The following is a 22784-nucleotide window of genomic DNA, read 5'->3' on the forward strand; positions in this document are numbered from 1 at the left end:
CAGCATTTCAGCTATGTTTCAAAGTCACATCTTCAGCCAGAGCTGCTGGCGTGATTCCTTTAGACCTTACTGTTCTCAGAACTGGGAACCCAGTACCCAGGCAGGAAAAATACTGACACAGTACATCTCTGAAATAGCCTGGCGTGACAAAACAGGAACATGGACATTGTATGTAGCCTAAGGACTAAGTTTAAAAGGACATTTAGGTTTTTGTGGTTTTGTTTGCTTTTTGGGTTTGTGTTTTTTTTTTTTTTTTTTTTTTGTGATGGTGGGAAGAGTAGCTCAAAACATTAATGTAAAGTAAATTTTGAAAATATGTTCTCCTTCCATTTACTTGTGAAGTTAACCTGCTTTATATCAATCATGTTGGAGCAGAAAAACAGAGCAGTTCATTTCACTTTAATTTCTTATCAGTTTTAATTTTACTTCTCAAGACCTATTCAAAATTTGCAACATTTTATGGGCTAGATACTATTTATTAGAAGACATAATAAGTATCTATATAAACCCTTCTGAAATATAACCTCCAAAGAATCACTACCAAATTGGTAACAGAGATAACCACTCAAACAAGCACAAGATAATCAAAAAGAAATCTCAGAAAGACAGTTATGATGTTACTCACCCACAGTAAAAACTTCTGGTCACCTCAGTCACACGCTTGTTTGTCTCCTGAAAGGTAGTTTGTGTCTATTTCATAGTCTTTTTTTCCTAGCTAACAGTCAGTTAATTATACATAGTGTACATTACACACTCCATTAACTCTGCAGCACTAGCATATGGCACTTTATGGCACTGCATTTTAGTAGCTGGCTTTGTATAGCATGAAGGCAAATACATATATTGGTTTTAAGTGTTCTGCCTTCGGATGTCATTTGCTGACCTCATTCTAATACTGTGAAAGACAGATTAGTAAGATTTTCCTTTCCTGTACAGCATGTTTGTAAGCTACCCTACTCTTTCAGTCAGTCTCTAGTCCTATTGTGCTCTTAAGGAGAAACTTACAAAAGGTTTTCATAGTTCTGCATTTGGCTAAATAGTAAAACAAATCACAATTGTGCACGTAAACAGACACTTTTATGACTCCAAACCCTGCTTTTCCCCAATCCAGGTGATCAGCTTGTAGAAAATAATCATAGGTAAACTCTGCAATCTTCCTGGGTGTACAAAGTTTCATTGCCACCTTTATGCCTTTCTCTCTTTTCTCTGAAAATCCTTTTCATTACCACTCTCCAGAATCTCTGATTCAGCCAGAGACTAATTTCTCTCTTTTTTTAAAACAAACAAACAAACAAACAAACAACCCACCCATTGGTTTAAACTTTAGTGAAAACCTTCCTCTAAAACTCAAAAACCCATCTCCAATCCTGGCCTGAAGCATAAGTGTGGACTCTGCTGAGTGGCAAGGTCTGAGTTTGCACAGCCTGTTCAGGAGGATTGCCAGGGTCTGGCTGATCTCTGCCCTCTTGCCTGCGTCTTGCTCCCCATGAACCGCTAATGTGGAGAAAACGTGTTTCTACCCCCAGCTCCTTCCCCCTGCAGAGGTGGTGGAAATTAAGCCACAACAGAGGGAAAGCTTGGAAAAAATGTGGCTTCGTCCTTTGACAATTACGGGGCTCAGGAGAAAAATTCCCAGTTGTGACTGTTGCAGCCAGTTCCACTTTCCCCATACTCACTAGCTGTTCTGTTACTGTTAGGGAGCCTAAAAAAGCATTTTATGACAAAGACTGGGTTTACTCATTCTCAACTACCCCACTCTCTTTCATTTTTAGGTTACTTGGACTTCTGGCTACAACTCAGTCTGATTCATCTTGGATGCACATTTGAAATTGATGGGCAAGGAAAAAACAGGTATTATGCACCTGCTCTGGGAATCCAAGAGAAGAGGAGACGACGGTCCCCACCAGCCATTTTCTTGCTGCCCACAAGACCACATCAGCTGGGGGAAGTGGTCATTTCTGCCTCCCTGGTTCTGCAGGGAAAGATTTCATAAGCATAAGGCAGTATTCAGGGAATTCCAGAACCGCTCAAATCTGACCTATAGGCTATAAGCCATGTATTTTAGTGATAGGTAACTCTTGTTGTCCTGTGCTGCTGTATATCTGCTCACGTGCAGCATCACACCACTTAATCCTGCCTGTCATCAGCCTCCTGCTTCCCACTGCACTCCCCAGCTACTACACTGTAACATGCACAAGATCCACTAGGCAGCCTACTGTCCCTCCAACTGTGCTTTTATTTCCCTGCTTCCTTCTGCGGGCAGGTGAGAAGTCTGGGAACAAAAGACCTCTGTGGTAGATTAGGTAAATTAACAAGTGCACTGTGGAAACTGCAAAAAAAAAAAAAAAAGGGGGGGAGTGGAAACCTCTAAGTGCTCTCTATTTTTACATTACTTTCTAGGAAAGGCTGGTGAAGTTGGACTTGGCAGCTTCCTCATTCCTGATGAATCCTGGCTTGAAGCATGTCACTCCCGGTGCAGGGATTACAAGTTCAGGCTGGTCACAGTCTTGGCATGATCTTTCATGCCCTTTGGGGAATAAGTTCAAACCCCTGAAGCTCACAGCAGGGCAATAGTCTGCTCCACGGGTTTTCTGCACCCTGGCTCCTGGTGAGGGTCTTCTTTGGCTGCCCTGTTCCAGACAGTCCCTCATCCTGTTTTGAGCTTACAATGTTAAAATATTCAAAAGGACTAAACATAACATTCAGAATCCCATACAATACAAAGCATGAGTTTCATTATGCAGATCCACACAGCCAGTTAGAGTCTCAAATAAATACTTCATAGCTTTTTTCCACAAAACAGAATATTATAGTGAAACAAAATAAATAAATATCTGTTATAAATAGTCCTTATTGGCGTTTCCCTCAGAGTAGGTCACAGGAGGTTTGCTGGAATCCCAAGATGCTGCTGCAAGAAGTTTCTCTCTCGCACACATAGGGTGGCCAGCTGCTCAGCGTCACACCAGGGCTGGGAGGCACCGTTGAAGCCCACCTGCCTGCAGTTCTGTGCTGCCCACCCTTCTTGGCTTTGGTACAGGCATGAAGGACCTAACAGAAAAGAGGTTGTTGGTGTTTTCTTTTTCTTCAAGATATATGGATATTTTAAGCATGGGGGTAAAAATCCAGGCCGTGTGCATTACCACATAGGTCCTTGTGTGTCTCTCTGTGAGGGGAGGCTATTGTTTTCCCCTTGCAACCCCCTCAGCAGGCTCCAGCTTGGGTCTAGAAGCATGGTGCTGTGGAAGAAGACATTTATCATCTTTCCTCCCACTGTTTTTTTTTCTCCAAAACACTAGTCAAAAGTAAGAGTGCATGCCCTAGACATATGCCACATGAAAAATGAGGTGCCTTCATGCAACAGGCTGCGATTTTCTGAAGTGATGCAGCCTTGCTTGGTTTATCCCTGCCTCAAGCTTGCATCCTCCATACCCTGGGCCAGGGCGAACTCAGTGGAAAACCAGAAGCAACCTCAGCCCCTCCTGCAGAGTGCTCTCCTGGGTTTTCTGCACAGGGGTACATTTTTCCTCTAAAGACTCCCTTGTGTTTGAGAATTATCCTCAAAGCTGCTTCCTCCATGATCTGCGTTGGCTGTGCTGGAGGGAGGTTATTTTAAGAGATGCGGAAGAATGGTGCAAGGGTACGGCCACTGCTTGCACAACTATTTTGTGTATAAAGATAGTAACGGAGTGACCCTTCTCCCTCACCACGTCTCGTCATTGAGAAAGTGAATATTTTCTAGCTGTCATCTCTATTAAGTGCCTATAGGCCTGGCTAAGGACCTTCAGGTTTCCCCTTCCCATTGTGCTGCTACCCAACTGTCTGGCTGAGAGCTGAATCCTTCATCCCTCTCCACCCCAGGTGCAGCCTGAGCTGGGCAGCTTGCAGCCAGCCTTGGAGTGGCTGGGCAGAGCTGGGTTGCAGCATTTCTGCAACTGGCAGGTGTGAGCCCTGTGGCCGCCTGGCAAAAGGACCTACCCAACATGGCCAGGTTAGGTTTCTTTCTGGGTCATATAGGTGTCTGAGGCAGCAGATGAGGAGGCAGACGAGAAAGAGAAGGGAAGTCAGGGGGACCAGCACCCCCAACACAACAGCAATGGCCGGTGCCATGCTTCTGTCTGGACCTGTGGGGAAAGCAGCAGGTAGTCAGTCTGTGCATGAAGGGGTTAAAAAAAATATCCCAGATCTGTTTCAGACATCCCTTGGCCAGTTCCTGGGGTGAGACATGGCAGAGAGGGACACTGGGAACACATGCTAGCACACATGCACAGGCAGATGTATCTCTGGGGTGTGATGCCATGCTAACCCAAACCAGGACATTGTGTTTGTGCATCAAGCTATGTGATAGGGAAACCCTGCAAGTCCTTAGCAGAGGTAGGGAGGCTGGAGCACATCATGGCATGTCAGAGACTCAAAGAGAAGTTGGACATTGGATGCCATCACCCAGAATGTCTAGCTGTTCCTTATCGCCTCTGCTGCCCCAGCCCCAGCTGCTTTTCCAAATGCCTTCCTCACCTGTCCCCAGCACTCAGAGGTATTTCCTAATCTATCCCAGGAAGAATTTCATGGTCTCCACTTCAAGTCAGGAGCAGGGTTACATACTGACCTTGTGCCAGGCTATCAATGGGCAGGACCAGGGTCCTGTTTAGGGAGGGATGTTGGATCACACAGGTGATCGGGTATTCCTGGAGGATTTTGGAGTGGGCGTGGGTGAAATTGCTGATGACAGTCACAGTCTGGTTGCTGAGCCTGATGTGGTACTCCCTCGGTTTCTGCTGCAGGATCCTGGGAAGGTGCCAGGTAATTTTTGGAGCTGGCTTCCCTGTTGCTGAGCAGCTCATCCCCACCATTTTCTCAGAGTTTTCAGGTTTGTCTGGACTGGATATAAGCTTAGCCTCCACTTTGGGATTTGAGATCACTGCAAATATAACAATAATATCTGTTACTTTCTGCTTACATTTGAGCAAAAAACATCTGTATTTACCTTTATCTTGGAGGACAACCTTGATATCTAATCTTGCCTGCCTTTCCCCAAAGCCTGGCAGTGACATGAAAGGGATCAGGCAGCAGACTGGAAATTAAGAGCTTGGCAAAAACAAATGGCAAGAGGGTAGAAGTTTCTGTGCCTCAGTTCTGTTGCTAACAGCAGCACTGTGGCATCCCAACTGAGAAGTGGTGATCATGGCGAAGTAAAAAGCAACAGGTAGAGAAACCACGCAACTACATGTCATCTTTTTGCTGAAAGGACTGAATGGCTCCAAGGAGTAAAAATTCTTGTTCTTTTCCCTTAAATGTATCTACAGAATTAGCTTTATTACCATTTGAGATGTTCAGGCTTGTAGACAAAAGGATTAAATGCATCTATTAATGCAAGAGAGTAACATACAATTTGTATGTGGCTACATTGCAGGATTTCACCTGTGGAGGTTTTGTGCTTGTACAACTTCCTTCTCTCTAGTGTAGAGTTTGGGGAAGTATCCCTCAAAGCCCTCATTAAAGATCATTAGTTCTGAACTCCTTCTAACTCACAAAGATTTGTGGATGCTGTCATAATTGGTCATCAAGAAGGATGAACTGCAGGCATCATTCATGTTTACTCACTCACTCATACAAAGTATGCTTGTTGATTCCTATTTCTACAAACTGTAATTAATAGGAATAAAGAAAGGGAAGGAGTGTATGAAGGTGTATTCATCCTGGGTATAGCTCCAGGGGAGATCTGAACACCAAAGGATATACCTTCGACCTGTGGGAAATCACCTGTTTATTCCTTGGCCATAAAATAATAATCTACGTCAGAAAGGACCTCTGGAAGTCATGCATTCCAAGTCCCTGCTCAATCACCAGCCTGCCTTCTACTTCAGTGCATGTGCTGATGGCATAGGGGTCCAAATCACACTCTACCTGTTTCTGAGAATTTTTAACAATTTAAGTGCAGGGACAATCCTAGTTTCATTCAAGTCTGAGTTAATATGAATGCTCCCTGATTTAAAAAGTATCTATTACTACATTAAGTAGTACTCCATGTGTATAATATTAATATTTACATATTAAAAAATAACAATGGTCAGCACAATATTTATGCTTAAATTAATTTTTGTGCCAACACTAGCAAACATGTCATTATCATTTACCAATCCTACTTAAAAAAATAACAACCCTCCTATTTATTCTTCTTAGGAAAAGTGGAGTTTTTTTCCTGTTTTGGAAGGCAAATGAAGTTTTGCTTATGAATGAGGTGTGGGAGGCTCCACATATCCTTTGAAAGGGGGAAAAGACTTGTGCCAGATGCATAACAGTGCCTATAACCTCCTGGTACAATTCCAGAGGCAGGTCATGAGGTTGTCTGAATCCTGCAAGCCATAACTGTCCAAGGGCAGAAGCAAGATATTTTACACCATCAAGATTTTTATTTTGGTTTGGTTTTATGGCTAGATTTTATTTATTTACTATAAGCTTTGCCTGCCTAGAAAAAAAGGGATGTATTTCTCAGTTTTTGCATCTCCCATAGACAAAAGCTCAGACTCCAGGGAGTTGGTGAAACCCACTACTGTTTATCTGTGAGCAAGAAGAAAAGCGTAGAAGGGGATTTCAGCTGGAACTTCTCAAAATCTCCCATGTGTGAAAAGTGTCACAGTTTATGTTTTGATTAACAAGAGATCTCTGAACTTCTCCTTTCACTCACGGGATGCACAAAAATAACATATCCACCCACAGCATCAGTTTCAAATAGTAGCTTGCAATGTACAATAGCAGTAAAGGGAAGCTGTCACATATTTCCAGTGGGGACTAGAAAAACTGCTCAGTATCTTGGCAGAAACGCGTGCACTCCCACAACTGCTATTCTGGTGACTAAGCAGTCCTCTTTCTTCCCACATTGGACCCCAAGGAATGATTATCATATGAAAAAAAAAAATCCTGTAGGGTTGAGCTTCCCCTTAGCAAGTGTCTGTAATAGATGTACAGTCAAAAAGCGTGAGTGCTTGCTTTTGCAGTGAAGTCCTGCTACACTGTTTGTTAACACGTGCCCACTGTTGACGCATATACTTAAATTAACTGCTTCTTTTGACTTTCATCAAGGTATTTGTCTCCAGGGAAAAAGTATCCACTAAAGATGTGCGCAAGTACTTGCTTTAGTAGCTCCTGCAGAGCAGTAACACAAGTGTTCCAAATTCAAGCTGTGGAATAAATACTGGAAAAAGGGTCCTTCTAGTGAAGTACATCGGCAATGGCCTTCTGCAATTAAAGGGGGGCTGTCAGGTCATAATGTGGTTTTTGCATTTAAAGGCTTGACAGTGGCCTTGGAGAGGCTAATAAAAAAGTTTAGGAATTATGTTATGCCTAGTGAAGACAGAAAGCCTTTTCTAACTATATGGGTGTTCACCAACAACACCATACCTAAATTCTCATCTAAGAAATAGTGATAGCATTTCTCCACTGTGCTCAAGACTTCCAGATGAATGGTGCCATCTATAATGAAGGCAGAAGATCCCTAAAGACTGCCCAACAAATGCCTGGGGAATTTTGTCATCCAGCAAGTCTTGCCCATTCTCATGTGGCACATCCCACTCTCTCTGTACCTGCTCACTCAATCCTCTCTCTGGGTTTCATTTTCATCCTCTTCGGTGACCAAGGTCAGCAAAACATTTACAAAACAAAATGGAGGGGTAAGGAGAGCAGGCTGTTCAAGAAAGACCCACCACGCACATGTGAAACTATTCTGTTCCAACGAGTTTTGCTACAGGGTAGGAAATTTTTGATTCTTCTTGGGTTTGCTGTTTTCAACCAGACAGGTCTGAAATTCCTCCACTCATACCTATTTATTTTTCACAGGGTTGTATCCAGTTCTTATGCAATTTCACTTCCCTTCATCATGCAGGGATGTTGCCCATCCTGGAACAGCCCCTCTTGCTGAGGCTGTTGTAATTGGGCAATTACCAGGTTGTAAATTCCCTGGCAGTCCCCGCTCCAGGGCAAAGACATGGCAGCATTTAATTTTCAGCAGGTGACTCTGGCTCCCTCACCTTGCCCTGAATCACTGAGCGTTGGGAAATCCCTGCTGACTTCACACTCCATCCCAGGCCATCCTCTGGGCTTGTTCAGACAAGTTGTTCCCATCATTATGAGTTGAGGAATAAGTCAGTAAAACTGTGACTTTTAAGTAGCATCACATAAATTAGCTTCAATGAAATACGCCACATATAAATCAAAATCTTCCATCATAGTACTGACATAGTTTACTCATGATGAAGTATATATCAGGAAAGCCACCACGACTCCCCGTAAGCCATCAACTGGAAGTGGCCTGTGAGCCCATTCTGGTGCAGCAGGGGCAGTGGACTTATGCCTGCCTGCGAGAGAAGTGAAACCCTTCTCAATTGAAGTGTTTTTGTCAAAGATGCAGAAAGTGATGTTCATAGGAGTGTGTGGTAGCAGAAAAACATTTTTTTTGTAATAGTAGTAGTAGTAGTGCTCTGCTAAAGGATGAATCATAGCCAGAAAACAAACCAAACAAACCAAATCCAACTCTGTTCAGATGTACCTGATAAATGAGAAAGAGGTCCCTTCACAAGGCACTTCCATATTTTCCTCTAGTGTATAAATCAGTATTTACCTTCTGAATGACTCAGGGATGGGTGTTTTCAGGAACATCTTCCTCTTCATATCTGAAATATTGAGTGAATTTCTCCTAACTCTCTTTTCTGCCCTAGGAGCTTTCCCAAGAGAAAGGAAAAAAGAATTTTTTTGCACCAGACTTGGTTTTCTCTCCTATTTCCCACCCTGCCTCTGCTCTATTGCTTAAGTCATCTCACTGCTATAAGCCAGGGGCATCTTTTTTCCCCACACCAAGGACTCCTGGCACATGCGAGTGGGGATGTGTCTGTGTCTTTGTCAGCAGAAAGTACTAGGGATAAACAAAATATTCTGCAGGGGTCATACCACCAGCAGCAGGTCTTAGACACTGATGCTTTCCTCATGGAACATGATCTTTGGCCAGCATCCTCACAGCAGAGTCAAGAATGAGAAAGTCAAGTGTCCTTGGGGCACATTTAATGTCTCAGCTTTCTCACAGGCAGCAAATCAAAACACTCCCTCAAGAGATAAACAGCTTTTCATGCTGGATCCTTTTGAGTTCTTCTATTTGTCTGTATTTCAGCTTGCACTTGCTAGCTGACAATTTCATATGGAAGTGTCAAATATTGCCACCCTGACTTACAATTTAACTCTCTTCTCAAAGCTAATTGATGCTGACCTGCACATGATATTCATGTGGCAAAGCCCACAGACTGCACTGTATTTCAGCCCCCCCTCCTTTTCTTTTTTGCAGTCTTTTACTGAGCCTAACCTAACTTTTCATTTTTCTTATAGCTTCAAAATCAGTTCCCGGAAACTGTGGTCGTGCATATGCCTCTCTTCCTTTTCAATACCTTTAATTTTTTTGAGATCAAAGGCAGAGTAAGAAAAAAGTGCTTGATTTCCAAGCTTAGGAGGCAAAAGCAACAGTGAAAGTACGCAGAGGAGTATCCACAGTTGCGGCAGGTCACCTGTCAGCACAGTGCATGGCTAGGGAAAGGAGGACATCATGGGTTACACATCAGCTGTTGGATCTTTCTGTTGTTGACTTAAAAGCGAGAAAGAATTAAAGAAATGTTGAATGCTGGTTTCCCATCAGAGGTAAAACCAGAGAAAGAAGGAGAGCAGAGAGGAAGCTGAGTCACCTTTCCCACAGCAGTTTAGCAATGATCAGTCACCAGGGAAGGTTTTTCCAGGGAAAAATATTTGGTCCTCATATGACAGCCTGTATGTAATTACAATGCCTTACCGTAAACATTGAGACACGTTCTGCCGGTGACAGCCCCCAAGGGGAACGTGTTGAAGATGCACTTGTAGCATCCTTCATCTTGGAGGGTGACTCCACGAAGGGAGATAGCCGAGGCTTGTAACTCACTGTGGGCAAAGCTCACATGGCCAACGTAACCCTTTGCTATCTTTTGGCCATTCATTTTACTGTAAGTTGCTATGTTGTCTTCAGGTCCATCTGTTTCCTTCTGCCAGGTCACCTGTAGCACATCTTCTTTCATGACTGACTGGCATGAAATTGTAACGTTTCCTCCTACCTGGACTGACTGGACCTTTCTGTGCATCACTTTCACCGAGCCTGAGGAAGAAGTGGGTTCTGCACTCAGCATTTCTTACCATCTTTCCACAACCCACTCCCGACAGAGGTCCCCCCAGCCCCTCACCCTCCAGCAGCCCTGGAAAGTGACTCTGTCCCCTCTATCTAAGGAACAAAATGAAAATGCAGCTCTGAATTTCCCTGAGAGTTTCAGTGGATCTGAAACCTCTCACACAAAGTAACTTGCCAGCCTGATACCTGTGCTGTAGAGAGGGCCCCCAAGAAAGGCAGCTGGAGTTTTAGGAATGACAGACTTCTGTCTGCTAAGACTGTTATCCTGGGAGAGGACGGAGAGATTCCCTAAAAGTTCAGCCATGCTAATGTCCAAATGGCTGCCAGTGCAGCTCACTGAGCCTTCCTGCGTGGTGGTGAGAAGCAAATTAGTAAAGCTGCTAAAAATTCTTACATGTATATCTATACATAGTGCATCCACAGTTGTGAAATACTGTGAAGAGAACAGAAAACCACAAGGAAAAAGCAAGATAGGTAGGACCAGAAGGAAACTGCATAAATGCTGTGGTATTAAAGGTCTCCAGTGAAAAAAAAAAACAAAACCAAAAAAAAAAAAAATTTCAATCTCCTCTTCCAATTCACAGACACACGTGGAAAAACTATCAAGGGGACAGGCAAGCAAAACAGATACTCTCAGGTTTGACAGCTCAGCTCCACAGTCCCCTTAGGATAATATTTTTTAAAATACGTGTACATTAGCATGAGAAGGGAGAAATCAGCTGGGAAAATATCTTTGCAGGTTTTAGAGGCCGGAGGCTGTTTGCAATGCTGAGAGGCACTCTTGTCTAACTTGCCCAGCAAAGCTCCCTCAGGTCCTGCCTTCTCCACGTCTATGGCCATACGCAGGCAGATCTCAGGAGGAGACAAAGATGACAGCTGTGAAGCTGTGCCAGTCATTTTGCTTCTTCAGAGCTCAGTAGTGCCAAAGGTAGAATGCAAGCCACAACCAGGAAAGCTAGTTGGAAACAAATTCAGGCTTTTCTACATGATTTTTATTTACAGAAAGGAATGTTATGCGTCCATAGTTCTAGTGGCCTGAGCATACACCTGCAAGTACCATGTCTATCACTGCAGATAATTCTGTCCTGGCTAAAGCAAATCAGTACCATACTCTCATGCAAACTCCAGCCACAACAGGAGATGAAATCAAACTTTAGTCATACAGGTCATGGGGTGCATTTGAACACTGCCATTGCCTGATCTATGGATTGCAAATTGCAATAAATTCACACATCTGTCTGCAGATATAAATGCACTAGTAAATGGTAAATTAAGGAGAGGATGATTGCCAATGGAACCATCACTGACATATCTGAATACCCATGGGAACAGTCGTGTGCATTGCCACAAGTACCTTCTTACTGCTAGGCTCACCCTGGGGGATGCTCGGAGGGGCCTGCAGCACCCAGCAGCAAAGCAGCAGCCTTTCAGGGCCACCAAGGTCCCTAAAGCCACTACAGTTACAAAGAGAGATAGAGAAGGGAGTTACCTGATGCAATGGTCCAGATGCTGGAGAGAAGCAGACAAGCAACCATCATCTTAGCTGCACCCTCAGCGAGACAAGCAAATGACTGATCCATTGTGCACAGCTTCCCCTTTTTTTATACACTTTGCTCTCGCTCTAGGGACATTCCCCCTCCCTGCAGATACCGTAAGACTGGCCTCCTAAGAACCTCCTACCCTCTGTCACTTAGTTGAATAATAAAAATTTCAGGGGACATGACAACATATGTCAGAGACAGAAACCAAAGATTTCCCAGCTGGGCTGCTGGGCAGACAGGGGTAACAAGTTACAAGGCTGGGTTTTTCACAAACTCCTTCTCCATAAGGTTAGGTTTTTATAATTGCCTAAATACAAGCCCAGATTTCTAAGCTGTCTGAGCACCCAACATTACAGAAAGCAGGAGGAAAACTGACCCTGATCTGAGCTCAAAGAAAGGAGTTCAGGCCAATGAGTAGCAATGAGTAGTACAGCTGTCCCCAATATTTAATTCAGAGGACCTTGTTAGAGGTCTGCACTCCACATATAAATCAATGAAGATGTAGGAGCTGCCGATGCTATTGTAATGCAACTTTTTTTCCCTTGTAAGGAGACCAGAACAAGCCAAGATCCCAATCCTAGGCCACGCATTACCACAGTAAAAAAGCAGAGCCTTGGTCTCCCCTCTCCTCCACTGAAGTTACCCTCATCTCTGCAGGTCCATGACCCTTCCCTAGCCCTCGTCCTCTGGAAAGGCAGGGCTGCCATTCCACAAGTACGTTGCTTCCTCTCCATTCTCACATGATTTGACATAAAAATGGCTCACACAACTGGTTTGAGTCATTGTTTTAGTGCATTTTTGCTTTGTCATTTTTGTATCTGTGTTTCTCTTTTTCTGCTGGCTGTGATCCTGTTGGTCACAAAACCCTAAGCCCTTGGGCCACTCCTGCACTGCACAGTGGGGCAACCAGTTTGCAAGACCTGATTTGCTAATCAAACTTGTAATGGTAAACTAAGTTTCATGTTTCTGCTTTCTGATTAGGTAGCTAATGTTTTTGCAAATTCACACTACTCCAGATAACTATGATTGCATTTAAAATGTTTTCTTTTACTTGAATTGCTGCACAGATCAACCTTGAATCATGCAAATAGGTTGGGGGAATCCAATGGGCTCAAACCATAACACGACAAATAAACTCTCTCAGACATGCTTACACACCCACAATTACTTCTGTACTCCTCTCCCAAGGGGTAATTAATTATCTGAAAGTAGGAACAGCTCAAGTTATCAGTATTTTTCTAAAGAAACATTTTGGATGTGCTTTTGAGTAGGTTCAATAAATCATTCCCACCACTCTGCAAACTGTGATTGCTTCATGCTGTTGTTTTTTTCCTTCAAGGTATTACATCTCATTTTCTTTTCCTTGAATTATTTTCATAGTTGCAATTTCCTGCAAGATTTCTGGAAGGGCGTTCTGGCCTGACCAAAATGTGAAATCGATGAAAAATAGTTCTCGTGGGTTTTGCCAGACCATTTTACAGCTATTAAGCAATGCAAATACATTCAGAAAGCTCTGGACCAAGACTCTGGGCCAAGTCAGAGGGAAAATTGCCAGTTCTGAAAGGGAGATTAACAAGAAAACATTCAATTTCTGGTTGTCATCTCCTCAGAACTTCCAAAACCAGAAAAAAAACATTAAAGATTTGCTGAAACTACATCCTTTTGCATCAAAACCTAACAGGGCGCAAGTGATCTATGCAGAGATTCCTTCCAGGATTTGCTGGTGTCCTTGCCTTAACTCTGCTACAATTTTGAAACAAAAGATTAACAGAACTTTCCACAGGTTTGCAGATAGTGTTGACAAAGCTGAACTTCACCACTTAGTGATCACAAAGGGAACTGCACTTGATTTAAAAAAAGAACCGCAAGCCCACTTGATATATTTTTCCGCTCATAGAAAATGCTCTTCTAAGCTTTAGCCATTTTATTTTCTGCAAGAAAATAAATCTTCAGAAAGTATTTCCAAACAATCCTGGAAACCTGGGTGCTGCTATATCAAATGCCTTTCAATAAAGAGCAAATCTGCAGTTTTAGCTACATCTAAGCAAATGATAAGGGTAGCTAAATTGTAATTGGAAAATCACGTTGACTTTAATTTGTTTACAGCATCCTCAACTAGGTGATACTAAGCCATGCATGCTAGCTGCTCCTCCCAGGTTCAGTCAATTCCTTAGCAGCTCCTGACACCGCAGAGAACCCAGGCATGCAGGGACACCCCCAGTCTATATGTGTGGCTGCCTGCATGAGCATCCAGCTGCTGCAGCATCTTTTTCTGACCTCCATTCTCCAGCCAATGCCTGCAGTTGATTCATTAGTTTAAGTGTAAGGCAAACAGGAATATGAAGTCCACTTATTAACCTCACCACTTATTTCAGTTTTGTGAGTGTAACTTTGAGTGCATTTATTCAGTCTGTTCCTGATCCGCTTGTCTTTGCATTGACTTTTGGTGGATTACACACCTCCTCCTTGCTTGTCAGTTCAGATACCACTCTCCCCTGTTTCAGTTGCACAGCAGCTTTGTTTCTGAGAACTGCACACTGTGCCTGAGCTTCAGCCACTTTCCAAAACCAGTAAAAGCTTAATAAATAAGGTAGAAGACAGTTCTGCAACCACTGCTTGAAAAATTCAGTGATTCATATTCTTCCTTTCCTTTCTGCCTCACTAGGATGGTCTCTTTAGTTTCCAGTAAATAAAAAAGGGAAATACAAGAATTAATTGAACAGTTACTAAATGACAACATTTCCACACAGCCCAATTGAGTAATGATATTGATAAATCACAGAACTGAACTAGAAAATGTTGCCAACGGGAGACATTCAGGCACAACTGTAGTCTATAACATTGTTTTGTCAACCACCCAAACCCAGGTTAAAAACTGGGTAGCTCCTACTTAGTCAGCAGGATTCAGCACCACCTCTCAAGGCATTCCCTGTTAAGAGAGCACAACAGAGATGGTTTCATCCACTGCTGAATTGTAGTGACTTTTGGAAGCTGGTCCATCAGTACTAGTAGTAGGTATCACTATTGGGAAGGAGCTTGTCAAAAGCAATTGAACTGGCCTGGCACTTTATAACATGTTCAAAAATAATGCCTGCATATGGCAAAGCCCTCGACATCTCAGCTGGATTGGGAGGCCTGCAGTACACTGGGGTAAAGACAGTAGCTGCACCTACTGACGTGTGCTCCAGCCCACGTTGCTGCAACAGGGCAGGATGCGGCAGGAGCCACCGTGAGTAGCCAAGACATACTGCAGGACCAGGTGGTGCTCATTTTGGCAGTTACAGCCAAAGTGTTGTGTTTGTGCACAAGTTTTAAATTGGACATCACAAGGGTAGTTTGTACACAGCCACTGCTGTATATCCTTGGTCATTTCACCTAGAAGTATCTGATCTGTGGTCTCTTCCTAAACTGTATTCCTTCCCTCTGCTACCACACCGGCATTGGCTGAGATAAAGGACTGCAAATTACAGCTACCGGTGTTGAAGTCTGGTGTGGGACTGTCTAGCAAAGTGCAGAAGAGAAATGAAAGAGGGGGACTGCTTAGCTGAGACCTAACTCATGGTGGATTACACCTGTCTGCAAAATCACATTACCAGGAGACAGAACATCTTGTGAAACTGTCCTGTTAACACCAGATGCTTTTTCTGTGTTTTGATGAAATTGCTGCAGACACCTGAAGTTTTACAGAGATTATTTTTTTTCTTTTCCAGCAACTGCAATTACAACATGTGAATTAAAATATACTTATGGTCTCAATTATTAGCCCTGCAAACTGCTTTTCTGGTTCTTTTATTTTTCTTCTTCCTTGGAGCTGAGGAGGAAGAAAAAGTGGTAAAAAAAAGACAAAAAACAGAAGAGGAAGCAAAACTAGATTGCATTGGAAATCTTCGGTAGCAAAGGCTGTACTTCTTTAAGGTTTGAAGGGTTTGGGTTTTACCATTCAGGTAGTCACACCATTTTTCAGAAGAGCAAGATGGCCAGGCATGTGGTTTCCCCTTGCTGAATGCACCCCAAGCTGCTAAATTGAAAACAGGAGCACCAGCAAACCGTTGCTGGCTCAGACACCTCAGGAAGCCACGTCACTCAGCTATTCCTCTCTTCTTCCCCTCCCACCCCGACTCATCAGTGCTTTTCTATGCTGGAGGCTTTAGCTGGCTATTTATAGGCGTACAATATCTAAGTGCTGCGTACAGTTAGCGTGTGAGAGATATTGAACCTCTTTGGTCACTGAGTTTCGTTCTGTAATACTGCCAGTGCAGAAAACAGTTCAGTCAGCAGGAAAACCACACCAAAATTGGCTACCCAAGGGTGCAGAGATCCAGTGGAAGGATGGGAAACTGCCTACCAGAAATAAGGTAGGTTCAATACAATTTTGTATTTAATTACTAAATAAGAGGGCTAAGAAACTAGTTTTATTAAAAACATGAACATATAATGGATCAGTCTTAAGGAACCACTTAAGGCACCATGATGATCTTCTTGATTAAACATAGGTAATTTAGCAAGCAAATTAAGATGAACAATATAGTTCTCAGTATGTCAAAGAGCATTGTCTAGGGAAGTTTTTTAGGGAGGTGATTTCATCCATAGGCTCCCAGCACTGAGAACGTGATGAAGTGGGGAAGAATGTTGCAGACAAGGAACACAAGGAACAGAGAGTACTTGTCACCTGCTCTGAGTTTCCTGGCAGGAAAACTACACCTACAGGTTCACCTTGCCATCTCTTATATGCTGGCACCACGTCTCATAAAGACAAGCTTCTATATACACTATATAGAAACAGATTAAGTTATACAATATATTTGAGTGCTGTACATGGTATATATAAGCACACTACAGTTATGTACAACAGTGAGTAGAGATAGACTACCTCCTAAGGAGTTGTGAGGACAGAGGAAGATGCACACCAGGAGTCAGCTAGGACAGGCTGGATGCCTTCTGCACCACCTGTTGCAGAGATGCTCAGTGTGGGGACCCTGAGCCCTGCCAGGCCCTGACCAAGCTGCTCCTCTGCTGTGGTCAATACACTGCCATCATTACCCTCCCTGTGGTGAGGGTTTCCAGAAGGAGTCACAACTGTTCAGTTCCCTGTTACCTGGATATGGTAAAGAACTTGGATATTTCTAAGTTTATACCATCTACACAGGACATGCAGGAAAGCTTGGGCTCTTGAAGCATTGCATGACTAAGCAGATAAACGAAGTCATGTAGCTGGAAATTTTTAAGTAATAGTAATGGCATCCACCTCCATATTCCCAAAACTGGCTGGCTCAGACAAGGACTTGAGGTTTGCTCTGGGAAAGCATCAACTCAGATTTTCAAGAAGGGTGCTTAACCTCAAATACCTACGTTTTGTGAAAGTAGTGATGGTGAGAGGCAGAACCCCAGGCAGAAGTGGGTAGGAGCTGGCACTACAGATGGTAGCTCAGTACAGGGTGTCCGGGCTGGCCAAGCCAGGCTGGGGGACCGCACCACAGTGATACACCTGCACAGGGCTCCCTCGCCCTCCAACCTTGCTGTGTTGTGGTATGCAGCGGTCTTCTGCCTGGCCTGGCTAGCCATAAACATAGGAAAAGACAAATGGAAAAAGCAACATAACTTCAGACTAGCAGGTGCTCTATGGATCTCCCACCCAGGTATGCAGCCTCTCTAGCCATTGCTTCACCGGGTATTCATGTCACAGCCTTGCTTCTGTTAAATACTGCCCTAGTGCTCAGTCTGTGCTGTTGTACTTCCAAGGGATGGTCATTAGGTCTCTCCAAACACCCGTCCTAGTAGCAACAACCACAAAACTACTGAGTGGACAGACTACTTCCTTGAAAATCTACAGAGAGAAAAATTCCCCGTCTTTCTCGTTGCCTTCTCAGCAGATCAAAGAAAAAGGTAGTCTCCAAGTACTGCATCCTGCCTCTTACTTATCTTAGGAGGCTCAGATGAAGCATTCAATTGCCAAAATTAAGTGTCCTGCTTGTTTCCAAAGAGAGTGCATCCCTTACCTCTCTGTAGGTCTGTGGCCAGATGTCTAAGGTGTGACTGTTTTATCTGGCCTTGGGGGAAAAGGCAAAAGTCTGCAAACATGAACCCTTGCTCTCAGAAGCACTTTGAATCAAGGCCAACAAAATCCATGTGAAGCCGGTGGATCCTCACCTGTGACAGCAGGAAGCATTGATAAGCTCACATGCATATTCAATCTCAACCTCAGACTCTTAGCTCTTAAGTTTGCCGAATCCCTGCTGCTTTAAGTGCCTATGTCACACTCACAGATGGGACTTCTGTTGCTTCTGAAAACATTCCTGATCACTTTTCAGGAGCAAGAATCATGACATCATGAGCAAGGTATTCATAAAGCAGATTTTTTTCCTGCTAGCTGTTGACAGGGCCATATCCCCCATCAGAGGAGAGGATAGGAAGGTTCACTGCCATAAGAGGTGGCATTGGCACAGTGCCTGTCACAGCCTGTGCTCATGCAGCTCCACATCCTACTTTCCTTGCTCTCAGAAACTCTTCTGTAACAAACTACTGCCAGGAGATGTCACGCAGGAAGACTATTAGCTAGCTGCTCCTGCAGGAAGGAGAGAAAATGCAATGCATCTTGCTCCATCTCCAGCGGTGCCAGTTCACTGAGGTTTGTGTAGCCCATCACTCTTCAGTTACAGCTGCCTGATTACTGGTAAAGCTGGGTATTTCTGAAAAATCACAGACCTCATGGAAGTTCAGAGGGATAGCGAAATGACGAGGGTATGTTTGTTTTTTTTTTAAAGAACTATCATTCCTGGTAGAGCTCAGTCATGCTGCATGGGTCCAGCCCTGGCTGCCGCTGCGTACCAGGCAGCATGAGAGGCAGAGGCTAAGGGTCAGCTAGGAAGGGCTCCTTTGTTCCACAGCACAGGGCAAGCTAAAGGAAAAGCTCAGGTTATAACACAGCGAGTTTGTAAATATCTTACACCAGTCAGCACATCCACACCAACATGATACTGCATTCCTGAAGACGCTTAGTACTGCTGCAGTACTAAATCCATAGCAATTGTGCTAAAGTCCCTCAAAGTACTCCTGTTTCTTGTCTTAGACACTAAGCATCATCCCACCTCCAAAAATCCTTCCCAAAGCATTTTGTTCTGCATCCACAGCTTATATCGTCATAAACTGAAAATCGCAAGGAATGTAGTCACACCATCCAGCAATTGGCATCTCTCCTGAGTAGCTTTAGCCAGCTCTGGAAAAAATCAAAGTAGACAAGCATCTGTGGATGGGGCAGTGTTTAAAAGGCTTGGGAAAATCTGTAGTCAGGTGGAGGAAATAAACTCAAATTATCACTCCATTGAGGTCAGCAGGCAAAGTTCATCAGCTCGAGGTGAATTAACCCATGAGTAGGTGAAGACCAGCTGTGGCTAGTGGGCTCCCAGGGTGAAGGACACAGGGGCAGTTGCAGGAGTAGCAGAAATTAGAACACACTGAATCCATGGAACGTTGGGCTTTTTAAGTCAGCAGCTAGTCAAGGACAAAGATGGCACCTTTTTTTTTTTAGTTTGATGAGGTTTTTTTAGGGTTTGGTAGGTTTTTGTTACAGGTGGTTTAAGCAGCCAGGTAGCAGCAAAACAATTTCTGAACATTTTGTCAAGGGAGAACAAGTTAGATGGAGACAACAGATGCAGTGGCTCCCCACTGAAGTTCTCTCTCCTGAAGGCTAGTGCTTTTATGTCCCACAGCAGGCTAGAGGAACATTGTATTTCTGAAAGCAGGCAAGGCTGGCATTACCCCTTACAAAGGTGTCTCAGTGGATGTGTGTGTGACCCTACCATCAGCATCCCACTATCTCTGCCCAGGAAGTCCCTCAGGAAGAAAGGACGTTGACTGTCTCACCTCCTGACACTTTGGTCTGAAGTTTCAGGTGTGCAAAGTGATCTTAACACAAAAATGAGCTCTTAATAATAGATGATTTGATCCTGCAATTGCTGGGAGAAAATGTCACAACCCAGAGCTGAAAGATTTCAGATCCAAGCATTTATCTACAGAGTCTGCTGCTTGCTCTGTATTTAATTTCTTCACCCTATTTTCTTCTTCCTATACATCCCAAAGTCTGCCATTTCATCTCTTCTTTTTGGAGAGTTTACTTTTTTTAGTGGCACGTCTATATTTGGCTTGTCCACTTCCTGAGTATGACAGCTTCTGGAGCCCGCACAACAGCTCATACAGCTACTCTGCAAACAGCAAAATGAAACTATAGAAACAAAATTAATTCCACTTGTGTTTTCATTTTAATGGTTGAGTTGCATTTTTCCTCTTTTGAGGCTGCTGGCCAGAACCGTTTACCAGCATTTTCACTGATAAAGCTGTGCATATAATTACCTCCAAAAAACCCCACTCCCTCAAAACCCCTCCAACCACATACAAGTTAGGTTCCCCTTCTCTAACTGCAGGTGACCTGACTGAAAGGATCCAGCACGTCTGTGGCATGCACGCAGATGCTGAGAAATGCTTTCAATTCCCAGACCACACTACATATTTTCCTGAAGGATCCACATTATTTACTAAATAAGAAGAATTTTCCAAGGGTTGTGCAGCAGTTTATAGTTCTAATTTACCACAGAAACATATGCTAATTATTTTTTAACAGCCAGGGGAAGAGCTATCCAAGCTCATAAACCTGAATTGCTTTTCCTTCCAAGTAAGGGACTAAAAAATCAGGAACCAACTGAATGTAAACAAAAAAAAAAGGAATAAATAGATGATTGTAAAACAAAAATATCAAATTCATGATATCTGACATATGAATCTTGTGTATTATAAATGTATTATAAATATATATAACATATACATACATTTTAAATTAAAAATGTATCTCATAGGACTTCTAGGACCAAATTTTGTGATGTGTTCACACTGGCACCCCCAGCTAAACTAGAGGAGCTTATGCTCAGTGTAGGCAAAATGCTATACGAAATTCAGAGAAAAACAGGTAGGTCACCTGGAATGAGGTAGGATTAGCTTTGTCTTTGTTCCCAACTGTAATAAAAGTGTTCTAAATTCTCCTGCTAAACAGGAAGTTCATTAATATTTGTGAAATTTTATGCTATGCTGATAAGAACATCAGGGGCGTGTGCAGAAGGAAATTATTTCATGCTAATTCCTGAACTTTGTTAGTATATGAAATAACTAAGATCTAAGAGCACACATTTAGCAAGGAAAATATCAACAGTAACAAAGAGTCATGATGTTATCTATTTACCTACAGTCCTGGGAAAGAAAAAGAATATGCAAATATGCAATTAGAGAGTGACTCATAATGCACCTCAGTGGGCAAATTAGGCACATTTCCCAACTTCATATGACTTGGCAGCTTTACAATCCCTTAGTATATTTTTATTATATTTGTAAGTTTGACATAAATATCAATAACACATTTTAAAAGATTTGTGAACTGCTCTACAGGCAACTTACAAGCACAAAGTTGTAAACTACAAGTAACAACACATGCTACAGTCAGCCTAACTCTTATCACTAAAAACCTTGGTAAGAGCAACCTGGATATAATTTAAAGGATTTTAAATTTGCCAAATAATTTTAGTACTTAAACCTGGAATGATAGTATTTTACTTGACACAGCAAAGTTTATATGCTGCTGGAGATTAGATGTGTCAGGAACTGGCCTGTTCAGCAGCCTCACACTCACCTACTAGTTTGCACTTTGTGTTACATGATTGCCATGTTTCTCTTTCTTTTGATTTTACCCAAGACACCCTACTGCACAGATGTATGTGAATAATTGGGGGCTGGTTCCCTCCTATCTTTTCCCAATATTTACTGCTTACTCACCCATTTAATACAGACAAGCCCAGAAAGGTTGATTGCTCCTCAAAATCACAGACTTCCCTGAGCTACTGCCAGGCTGCTCAGGGGAAGAGAGGCCGTACTTTACAGGCATGGATGAATGCTGTAACATCTGCCATCAGCTGCCAGCCTGTCCCTGCCATACCTCCATCTGTGGACCTGTGAGGTGTGCTTCTCATCACCTGGGAAACCCCTGCTCCCACAGCTCCCAGGGCAGAGCTCAGTGCCTGCCTGAGGTTGCCTCTCGGGGTCAAAAAAGGAAAGGTTGAGAGAATAGAGGCAGACAAGGTGCATAAAGTGTTTTGTCCAAAAAGCTGGTGGAGTGGGCTCCCCATATGACAGCAAACACTCGGGGGTTGTCAGTAGAAAATGAGGACTAACTAGCACGAGACCTAACCTACCCACCCTTATTTCCATACTTTAGGTGGAAAGTGCGAATCCCCATCAGGAGAAAAAGATACTCCCACAAGGAAAGTAAGTTCAGAGGCTTCTCAATCACCCTCAAGGTGGGGGTGGCACAACATGTCATGGGTGAGGGTGTAGGAAGCTGGTAGGAAGCCTCTACCAGCACCCAGGATCACTACAGAAGCAGACAGCAGGCAGAGGTATGGCCGTGGGCAGCAGCCATAGTGAGACATATTGCATCCCACCCAGGGGAAAGTTCCCTGCTCCCAATGGGGGCTACCTGCCCTCTTGCTACCCCACGACACTGCATTATCTGGAGCCTCTTTGTTTTTTCTCTGTTTCTGGAGGAGGCAGCATGGGAGGGTGGCTATCCCCTCTGGCCTCCTAAACCACACGTCTTGGCCACCACCTCCCAGCTGCCTCCTGTGACAGTGAAATTGGCCTTTGAGCATCACAGCCAGGCCTGCAGGTTTGCAACCTACCAAACCGCACTGGAGGAGCACCCAGTCAATGGGGCATATGTGCTACAGCCCTTCTTCTCCCCCTGTGCTAACAAGGCAGAGGGTTGCAGAAGGAAGGCAGCACAAGATGCCCTGCATTTTGTCACATACCAGCTCCCATTCTCCATACAAGCACAGTTTAGGACTTTTTTTCTAAACATGCATGTGGATGAGGTATCCCCCTAGTAAGATAGTTTCTGCCCATTAAATATGCAAATAAGGAAGACTCACATGGTAGTCAGGATCACATGTGTTCATGTGAAACACGAGGTCTTGGTTTTGATTCAGACTGCCACCTTTTTCGTCAGTGGGCAAAGCCGTTCA

General features: G+C 43.6%; 1 protein-coding gene across 4 annotated transcripts; it reads right to left on the reverse strand.

Annotated features, from left to right (window-relative positions):
* Positions 1 to 392: 392 nt before the first annotated feature.
* On the reverse strand, positions 393 to 11815 carry LOC104056007 (OX-2 membrane glycoprotein). Of its 4 annotated transcripts, XM_054056889.1 has the most exons (6): positions 11676 to 11815; positions 9821 to 10156; positions 4604 to 4915; positions 3976 to 4121; positions 3141 to 3236; positions 2921 to 3048 (listed from the first exon to the last, which is right to left on the reverse strand). In XM_054056889.1, exons 1-5 carry the CDS (start codon positions 11764 to 11766, stop codon positions 3177 to 3179), a joined length of 945 nt encoding a protein of 314 aa, XP_053912864.1. In that variant the 5' UTR covers positions 11767 to 11815; the 3' UTR covers positions 2921 to 3048; positions 3141 to 3176. The 4 variants fall into 4 exon arrangements, 3 of the variants coding, with proteins under 3 accessions (XP_053912862.1, XP_053912863.1, XP_053912864.1); XM_054056887.1 differs by lacking the exon at positions 3141 to 3236 and having other exon boundaries at positions 393 to 3048; XM_054056888.1 differs by having other exon boundaries at positions 2916 to 3236.
* Between the last annotated feature and the right edge of the window lie 10969 nt (positions 11816 to 22784).

This window comes from Cuculus canorus, chromosome 1 (genome assembly GCF_017976375.1).
Source record: "Cuculus canorus isolate bCucCan1 chromosome 1, bCucCan1.pri, whole genome shotgun sequence".
Lineage (NCBI taxonomy): Eukaryota > Metazoa > Chordata > Aves > Cuculiformes > Cuculidae > Cuculus > Cuculus canorus.

Excerpts from the sequence above, each read along its gene's own strand:
- LOC104056007 (XM_054056887.1), bottom strand. The coding sequence starts at position 11,766 with ATGGATCAGTCATTTGCTTGTCTCGCTGAGGGTGCAGCTAAGATGATG. Across the intron at positions 10,157-11,675 it reads CATCTGGACCATTGCATCAG|GCTCGGTGAAAGTGATGCAC; the intron begins GTAACTCCCTTC and ends CTTCTTCCTCAG. Across the intron at positions 4,916-9,820 it reads AACGTGTCTCAATGTTTACG|TGATCTCAAATCCCAAAGTG; the intron begins GTAAGGCATTGT and ends TTATATTTGCAG.